This window comes from Schistosoma haematobium, chromosome ZW (genome assembly GCF_000699445.3).
Source record: "Schistosoma haematobium chromosome ZW, whole genome shotgun sequence".
NCBI classification, from domain to species: domain Eukaryota; kingdom Metazoa; phylum Platyhelminthes; class Trematoda; order Strigeidida; family Schistosomatidae; genus Schistosoma; species Schistosoma haematobium.
In genome coordinates this window covers 29,243,066-29,253,163 of record NC_067195.1, presented here as the reverse complement: position 1 = coordinate 29,253,163, position 10,098 = coordinate 29,243,066, and the positions used below count along the sequence as shown (strand labels likewise).

Here is a 10,098-nt window from a genome sequence, read left to right as displayed (position 1 = left end):
GCTTTGATAGGAATTCGAATAACCAGACTAGCTGAAAACACTACAATTTTATCTAAAAAATTATAGAAAGTCCGTGACCATTAATTAACGAACAGATTAGCGTAACCACAACATTTGTATACTTTATTTCCTCATGAAACTAAATCGAACATGATTATTTGACAATTAGTTATCACTGGTACGGAGGAGTCCTGTTAATATGGCTTTGATCGTACATTGATTATGATAAAACCTTGATATTTGCAAGCTCTTTAAAAGGATTATTCTTATAGAAAAGCTTACAGATTCATGGGTTGCGTAGTGTTTAAATCTCGACCTACTGTGAGAGCAGACATAAGCGTACACGAATTACTAGATCAAAAACAGTAATTTTCTTGCTTTTTGGTTCAGTAATTGAATATAGAAATCATAAAATGGAAAGGTAAACGCCACGGAAGCTAGTAAAGGCATTGTTAAGAGCAGACTAGTGAACAAAACTAATATTTCAATTAAAAATACTCCGGATGGTTGATATCGAATTTCCGAGTTTCAGAAACATCGGGATAGTAGCTTTGTTATCTACATTGTTGACACTAACTAGAATTTTGTATTGACAAACACACTGAAATAAACAATGAGCTATTGTGATGGGAAATACGTGTCATAGGACTTCCAGCACTACAGAAATTCAAATTTCTCTTATGGAAATAATCCAACCTCAGAAGCCTAAGACGGAACCAAAATTAATGGCTAAATTCCTACTTAGTGGAAAGGTAAATGTGTATTTTACGTCTAAAATCAGAAACCTAGCTTGGAGCACTCTAGGTTTCAAAGCGTAAACAAGACCCATCATTCTACCGGTATGCATAGAAAATATCTTAGAATAATTGACGTCTTAAACTGAAATTGTTTGTGTTTGTTTGGTCTACTGTTTACAAGTGCTACCAACCAATGTTTTCTTGAATATCAGCTAAGCTAGAAATTGTTAGTGATATCTCACCAATCTAACTTTTGGAAAGCCCCGTACACCATTTTTAATCAAAATGGGATTGACGAGGTTAACTATCAGTTCGTTCAATTAACTCGTTTTTGTGTTAATTAGTTTAAATTAAATCTTAACGAGATTAAAACTGATGTAGTTAGTATGTATCATTACCAAGGTTTGACTTGATTATTTTGAGTAAATTGAGTATCGGGTAGATTGTTGTAAATGAATATATTTATGATGTAGTTAGTGTTTGTGAGGTGTTTGCACTAACTCAAGATAAGTTCTATATTTCGCATGGAATTTCAAAGGAATAATTTTTCATGATACACCTAACCTTAGATACGATTTGGCGATGAATTCGGAAATATATGGCCGTAATCATAAATTTAATCTAGAACAACGACAAATTTATTTGTTGCTATTTTCAGAGAGATATGAAAGCATGATTGGTACTCTTAAGGAAACTAACTTATAAGCAAACAGAAATCACTTCCTAATAATAATTTATACAAATTTTATTTCAATGAATATAATTTTATCTACTTATTTTATGTATAGTTGTCACAGAGTACGCTAAGAGTTCCGCATTGTATTAAACATTCAAAACTAGAAAGCCACTATCATCTTTATTCTGAAAATAATTTATAAATAGAAAGTATAAACTGTTTGGGTGATGTGATTTCTACAATAGAAAAAAAGGGTTTACAACGATAAACCGTAAACATAATTATCTCTACATCCAGTGATAATATATACATCATTTGAGTTTTCGGAATAAAGAACTGGAGATGAGAAACACTGGTTGGGTAGGTGGTAAGTCGACCATACAGTAGGAGCTTTTCGTCGGACAGATAGACTCGAAGGTACTGAACACCCGTAAACCAAACCATCTGCTCTTGTTCCAATCAATAAACTGTGTCTATCGCTTTGCAATAAAGAAGGTGTATTTAAGGAACATAGGTTTTTGGAGTTTAAATCAAATGTCCAGTCAAGCATCCATGCTAAATTGCCATTTACAACGTTCAGAGCGAATAAGAAGCCCTTATTAGTACTCAGAATAACATTGTGAGACTGCGCATCAAGAACGGGGTCTGAAAATATTGCATGACCACTTAGTTCTTGAGAACATTCATAATTCCAATCAATATTTCCATCCACCAGAGAAAATGATTGAATTGTCCCACTAACTCCAGCTATAATAACATTAACCTTGTAGCTAGAGTCCATATATAGAAGAGGTTTACTAAAAACAGGCATTTTTGCATCTCTTATCCAAACCAAATGTGATGGATTTCTAGGATCTAAACAACCAACAGTTCCTCCAAGACTTGCAATAATAAGATATGGTGTGCTCGTCTGAGACATATCTGACACAATAACGGGAGAAACAATGGGTGTTCCATCAAAAGAATTAGTCCAAATAGGTTTCATATTGTTGAGAGAACGTAAGTCTATGGCGTGAACTAGTTTGCCATGGGAACCACATGCTAGAAATCTGTAATCATATACATACGATCCAGGAGATTTAACGGCGCCCCCAGTGTAATATGAGCACAGAGAAATTCCACACTCAATATCCAAACCATAAATACTCCCATCTAAGGACCCAACAACAAGTACAGCACTTGAACCTGCGAATCCAAGTGTGGAAGAGGCCTCGATACGACCTGGTAGTGACACTGTTGCGTTCGGCCATACTGTGTGGCCATTCGATACATACAAAGCAGAAACCGAACCGGAGTGACTTCCGATGAAAGCACACCCATTGGAAAACCCATGAACACCAGAAAGGACTAAAGGCGAAGCGTCTACACACTTATGCAGATTATGTTGCCACAAAAATTTAAATTGGGTTTGGGGTAATAAGTCAGGCAGCTTCAATACAGAACCATGTGTGTAAATGTCAAATGGATGTTGGTAATTATGTTTAACAGTCATTTGGAATTCATTTTCAAATTTGCTTTGATAAACTTTTTTGGTTGAAATGGATTTTGAAAAACGTGTTTTGGACTTCATAGAAATAGAGCAACATCTTGAAATAAACTCACAAACACGGAAAAATGAATGCGCGAATATTAGTGATACAAGATTTTCCCTCTTATTGATCAAGACTGGAAATTCTTGGATTATTGTTTCAACTAGGTGCAATGCCATTAAAGAGGAACCACCGGCCTCCATAAATGTTGCATCCCAATGAGTTACAGTCGTTCTGCCTAACCCAAGAGACTCATTCCACATGGCAATAACTTTGTACTTGATGGACATTGAAGATTTAAAAACGTTATGTAGTCTATACATTAACTTTCCGTGTAATGAAATCGGTAGAGAGCGATTAGAAAATACAAAATGTGTGGGAATCCAGGGTTGATGGTTCGGAGCGAAAAACAACTTTAGTCTTTTAAGGATATGATATTTAGTGTTTTTTGTGTAGCTGTAAGTTGGAAATACTGAAGGTCTTCTAGAAAATTTATGGGAATAAAGTTCAATTTCAATGAATGAAATGATGGAGTTTCGATTAGTTGATCTTTCAAAAACCTGACATCTACAGTTTCTGATCTTGAGGCTTGGTGGCTTGCACGTTTTTATGACATGTTCTAAACGTTCTAGGCAAATTTGGTATCCAAACCGTTTTATTGTACGGTCTTTTCTACCTAGAAACCATAAACACCTCCCACATTGACCGTAATGCACTAAATCAGAAGTAGGCCATGTAATCTGAGAATGTAGTTGTGAAAGAGCGTAGGAAAATTCCTGAATAGTAATTGTTGACTCTTTGGGACGTAATATGTAAAACCCACCATATTGACGGGATAGTCCCAATTCCCAAACATTTTCCATATTGGATGGTATTAGTGAGAAACTGGTTCCTAGCATCGGAAACCCAAGAGGTGTAGATCCAAGCAAAGGAGGCGAACATTCGCAGTGAATATCATTGTTGATCCAATCTCTGTCAAATGAACTGACTTTAAACAAAGAGGCCCACGAGGAGACTTCTGTAGTACCATAGATATTATAAAGGATAGATTTGTGGTTTTTAAAACCCCTGAGATCATTTAAGGGGAATGGTTCTCCACCAAGTAAAACGTGGAAACTTGGTTGTGACAAAAACCTATTAAGGAGACGACGATCGAGCCCAGAGATTTGACTTGGAGTGCATTGCAGCCAACCAACTTTTGCGTTCATACACAACGTGTATAAGGTTTTGGGTACATTGAGAATTGATGAGGGACATATAACTATGGTACGACGGGTCAATAGTGCGAAGTAAATCTGTACAATACTCGGATCAAACGTCAAGGGTGAAGCTAGAAGAACACAATTAGCCTCAGAGCCATGTTGTTTCCCACTGGAGAACCGATTACCTAAGTCAATAACATTAGCTGTTAAGCAACTATCCGCCACACAAACTAGTCTCCGTTCTTTGCTGAAACTTCCAGACGTACTTAGTATGTATATAAGGTGTTTATTAGGTTCTATGAACGGACTTGGAAAAGGACTAAGGTGTGGGAAGAGCAGACTGGAACGTAAATATAAAGACCAGTCATTTCTTGAAAATAAACTATCAACTGTACTTGTGGAATTGTTTTTATACTTTAAGAAATCCTCAACAGGAATAAGTTCAGAAGAATTGCAAAGCAAAACAATGGCGTCAATGTGATTTTTAAGCGTCACCAAACCATAGGATGCCGATGCGCTAAGTACAGGGAAGAAAGGAAGTCCTGATTTGACAATCCCATGTATTACAACACTTGTCAGTATGTGTGGAGCCCAAACTACTGCAACAACTGATAATTTGCCTTCGCCAGGCTTGGAACTCAGGTGGTACTTGAGCAACTCTACCAATTCGTTCGAATAACTCTGGAACTTTTCGTACGTGAGGATTTCAACGCCACTGTCCCTGGAAGTTCCATTCCAAAACTCCACACAATTTTCATTAAGCTCCCAGTTTGGCGAAACGCAGTCCTTTAAATAACATGGCCAACATAAACTTAATCAATGAAAATAGAAACATTAGCTTACTTCATGCGATTAGAAAGCTACCTTGAGGACTCTGAGAAACCTTCTCAAACAAAACAGAGAACCAATACAATTTCGATCGATCCCAAATCCACACTGTTGACAATGCTGATTCCTGAACTGTTCCGTCACGCATTGACAAAAAGTAACAATAAAAATCGGCGGATTTTAATATCTGAACTTTCACAGCAATAATCCAGTCGTCAACAGTAATAAACTTGTATCAAAAATATAAGATTGTTTCTGTGGCAAGCTATTCAAAGACTTATTATCTGTTGTCAATTCTATATGGAGTGAATAGCCAAATATTTAGGCTAATCAATTTGAGGACGAACTTCAATATTCACAATTTTGGTATTGGTGGACAATAATACAATTTAAATCTAGTTATGTACCATGCCGCACGTCAGTCAATCAAGTCACTTGAACGTACATTGAAGAACAGTTGTATTCGAGTTTTTATTCTATCCATTAATAGTCGATCACCGCGTCAAAGATAAAGAGCGCAACATAATTCCATGTATCACAAAACACTAGGTAATCATAAGGTTTGATTAATCTCAAGAAGTGTAAAATGTGTTTACAATCCAACTTGCCACATTGCAATCCCTATGATGTTAGTTTTTAAGACAAATAAACATTCCAGACGATTCCTATGGGTATTTATGATATTGAGGATCTTCACTAATATGGAGAATATAGATCCAGTATTTTCAGATATTCCGCAAAAGATTTTAAATTAAAACCACTAGCTAACTTTGTAGCTCGTTTTTAGATATGCTACAAGACATTTCTATATCTTTGGAGTGAAGGGGGAAGCACTGTTTCTATACTGAATGACGCTGATTGATAGTATTAAAAATTAGGTAAAAAGTCATGTTATCAAACCACCCTGAAATGCTCTTTGAATTCACAAGTTTAAGGCTGATTTTAAAGACACTTTCGATAAAGTTAAGAATTGATTTTAGATCGCAAGGAACTAAAACCATAAAATATTCTATTGATGACGCGTCTATTATAGAATCAATGATGTTACACGTGTGGTTTGCAGCATGAAGCATATCACAGCCCGTGCACACTAAGTGAATATGTTGATAATAGGTGGTTTACGTAGCTGCCAAAGTTTAGTGTTCTCATTACTTTAAAGCGAATTATTTCAACTAGACGGTCAATCATCTGAGAGGAAACTTACATATAGATGGCTTTATAATCGCATCTTGACTACTCTTATCGACGATTTTTCAGTCTTCATATTATTTTCTAGAAGAAATTTTGGAAATATCAACTTGACGTCAAGTGGCCCTGGTGCCAAAGTAATATTGGTCACACCACTGAACACGAGCATGGCCGTTTCTCAATGAGTCACTAATGCCTCTGTTTAACCAGTGCAAAGGAATGCAGAGAGTACTTTTATTAAACTGTTTAACTCACTTACATGGCGATTTTCATATACGACGCTACGAGCATTCCTTTGACACATCTAGACAATCTTGCCCTTAAATAAAAGTGCCTTTCTTTCACGGGTTAATAATTAGAATAATATACAGCAGAGAATTTAGCATTCTGTAAAATAGCAGGAAGTTAATTAACTTCAAAATATTATTATTTTGATTTATTCGGCGTTACAAATTAGCTGAACTTCACAACTTGTAATAGTTTCACATAAAGGTGACCATATAACTATCGGTTATAAACGCGGAAATATACCCAGACAACCAAAAAAGGGGAAATAAAGGCGAAAAAAGGGGAAATAAAGGGGTAAATGCTTTGGCAGCGAAAGGGGAAAACGCTGTGTACCTGATTGTTTATTAACCAACGGACCAACCTTACCGTTGCCAAAAAAGCCGCGGACAGTCTCCAGATGTAAACCGCGCCAGATCTCTGTCTGCATTCCGATTAGTCCATTGGTTCATTATTATTAGTTTCAATCTCTCATGATTCCATAATACTAATAGTAACTGCTGCCTTCAAACTCTAACAAGTAGGAATAATGTATTGTATATATATAAAACACTGCTAATTTCATAACGTCGCCCAGGTACATTGGAATATTTATAGATTATGATGGATGTGTGAACACCACGGCTGCAATTAAACGCAACTCAATTTCGTAAATGTGCCCTTCAGCCTAGTAGCCAGTCAGAATGAGGCGGGAATTATTACATCCGCCATCGGTGTAAGCAATGGCGGTCGGCTTTCTTCGTTCTGTGCTTCTTTCAGCTATTTCTTTTGTGTAGCTATGTAATTTAATGTCTCAGTGTGCTCAAATACCGCAGTTAGTGTAATGTTCTATATGTTGGTGTGAAGTTTATTTCGAATCAGCGATGTTTTCTGGGTTTTTGCTGCTTCTACTCAAGTCAATGTATTTCTTCAGGCAATCTGGCTAGTCTTGTGTTATAAAATGTCGGCCGGCTTTCTTCAGAATTTAATGTTTCAGTGTGCTAAAATCCAGAAGTTAGTGTAATACTCTAAACGTTGGAGCAAAATTTTTTCTGATTTTGCTTTGTTTTCTGGGTTTTACCTGCTGCTACTGAAGTCACTGTATTTATTCAGCTAAGCTGGCTGGTACTAACGTAAGACCTTACGTTTTTAAACGACAATCGGTTATGTTTTACCTTGTTTTCTAGATATCCAAAGCCGAAGTTCGTTTTTATTTAGCTAAAATAATTGTTGCTGCCACCTGTGACTCTAACTGTTCGCATGTACGTTCCTAACTGTCCTTTATGATGTTATCGTCAAAATGAATGGAAACAATCTCCGGTTTTTAATTTTCTTCAGTATTGTGGACAACACTATCCCACCAACGAGTCAAACTAATACAGAGTGCCCAGCAGTACGGTATATCGGTATTGATTTCGAAAGGACCCAGACTTCCGACAACTATAGATGAAGTCACAGATGCTACCAATCTATTGCAGAGGGTTTGTTATTAAAAATATGCCATATAGCAGTAATAGAGGGGTTGTACTCATTACGCAGTGCGTTAAAGCAAGCTTAACATTGAAAATCCGGAAATCTGCTACCAGTGTGTAGTGTATGTTTGCTGTTTTGGCCATAAAAGGAAGCCGAAAGGTCATGATCAGGGAGTAAAAAGGTAATTAACTGTTATTAAGCTCACTTTTTATAGATCATATTTCACCACTCTCAAATTTGTGTATTTTTTACTGTATGATGTCAACTGGTACCTAATATGTTCACCCTTACGATGAAAAGTACCTGCAAATTTTCACCTTCATATTCGAATTATTTTCGGACAATTGTCTTACAGTCTGAGTGCTTCGTACGCCCCGAGGAACTCTATTTCTACAACATTCGTAGTTCCAGTATAACTTTCTCACGCAGTAAGTTCAAATTAGACACTAGTCTTTCTAAATAAACCTGTTAAGCTAATATCCGTATTCTCTATTTCAGTTAACCGATGAAGACATGTATCACGTGCATCTGCTGTATACTATCATTTTACTCCAGTTCTAACTGTTATATCTTACTTTTGAATAATAAAATTGCTATGTGCAGCAAATACAGACTTATTTGTTTTGATGGAGGTAAGGGGGTTCATGGGATTTTCAGCAGGACTGTATTAATATTCTCACTATAGAGCTACGCGAGTGTGTAAACCAGTGTAAGGTACCATACGGGGTGCATTTTAGTTACTAGCGTTCCATTGGTGCGGGTAGGGGCATTGCTTGCTTGTCATATGGCATTTGAATAAGAAGCTATAAGATAAGGCGCAGGTACGGTTAGGATGTGTAACGCGTGTCCATCCATCGGCTGCCGTGACAACCCATGGTGGTTAGAATAAGCTATGAGAGGACCCGAGTCTGTAGGTCTCCCAAGAAAGTGACGAAGATATGTATCAAATCACCTTATGAAGAGCGCATCCAATTACTCAACCTCTACTCATTTGACTAGATACGTCTTAGAGCTGACCTAATGGCTTAAAATAACCTTAACACTTCTGGACATCCCCTAAAACACCTACTTAAGTTTATTCCTAGAAACTAGAGACACAACATAGCAGAACGGACTGTAGACGCAACTTCTACTCCTTAGGAGTTGTCAAATGCTGGAATTCGCTGCCCGCCGAGCTAGTCCAAGCGACTTCCCAGGAGTCCTTCAAGAGGCAACTGGATCTATTCTTAAGGATTAAGGATAGTATCATACTATGATTTACCAATTTCTTTTTCCTCTTTTATTGTTAACATACCTAGGTTTTGGTGACCCCCTGCTGCTAGACACGGAAGCCTGTTAGGCGAAAGCTCCTTCCATTCCGTCCACAACCATTTGAACACATGAACTAGGTGCTGAGGGGCTCGCTTATCACAAGTTTCTTGCAACGATTAAGTAGATAAAACAAAGTAGCATTTGATTCCAAAATTTACTCAAGAACTTTCATTAAGAGTCGAATATCAAACAAAGGTTTAAACCAAGTTCCCCTTTAAAAGTTGCATTGGTAATGTTAAGCTGCAGTTTTTGTTGTTTTTTTCCAAACGAAAGAGTAAAAGAAGTCAAAAAATACTGAAAGTGGTTGTGAGACTAAAATGGACGTCCAGAATCCTTTTTATTATCTGCTGTTCGTTGGGTCTCCCGTAAACAGTTCCATAGGGCCATAGTTCTAAGGGCGAAACAGTTTTTAGGATCTGTGAAGACTCACTCCTGTTGCATTCTAAATGAAAAAAATTGATGAATTTAGTCAGAAATGTGGAATAGATAAATAACCAAATTACACGTTTTTTAGCAAAGAATTTATGCAGTTGTGATTTACCTTGAGTTCATGAATATTAGATAAATTCAGCTACTATTACTTGTGCAAAGCATAACATGGGCTTAGTACCGTATTGCAATGCTTTTATTATTTTGCTCCCATTTAAGTATTCCCATGCATCTGCGTCTAGTTTAACAGGAAAACATACAAGCAGAGTTAGTGTCTGATAAACTAAAAGTCCCAGTTGTCAAAAAGATTCTTAACATTTGTCCACAGCCAGCTGCATTTAATTGAGACACAGAACACTCATCTTCTAAGACTGTATACTGCTGTTATGTGGGCAACTTAAAGCTCAGACGCTTAGCTATCTTACTACCGATGTTATTGCTGGGGAAATTGTTTAATGACA

The 10,098-nt window shown here is 36.9% G+C and overlaps 1 protein-coding gene across 1 annotated transcript; it reads right to left on the bottom strand.

The window, feature by feature from the left end:
• Positions 1-1,574: 1,574 nt before the first annotated feature.
• Positions 1,575-7,397, bottom strand: MS3_00003221 (uncharacterized protein). Its single transcript, XM_051210957.1, has 2 exons — positions 4,988-7,397; positions 1,575-4,955 (listed from the first exon to the last, which is right to left on the bottom strand). The coding sequence occupies exons 1-2, from the start codon at positions 4,990-4,992 to the stop codon at positions 1,670-1,672; spliced, it is 3,291 nt and encodes a 1,096-aa protein (XP_051070983.1). The 5' UTR covers positions 4,993-7,397; the 3' UTR covers positions 1,575-1,669.
• Between the last annotated feature and the right edge of the window lie 2,701 nt (positions 7,398-10,098).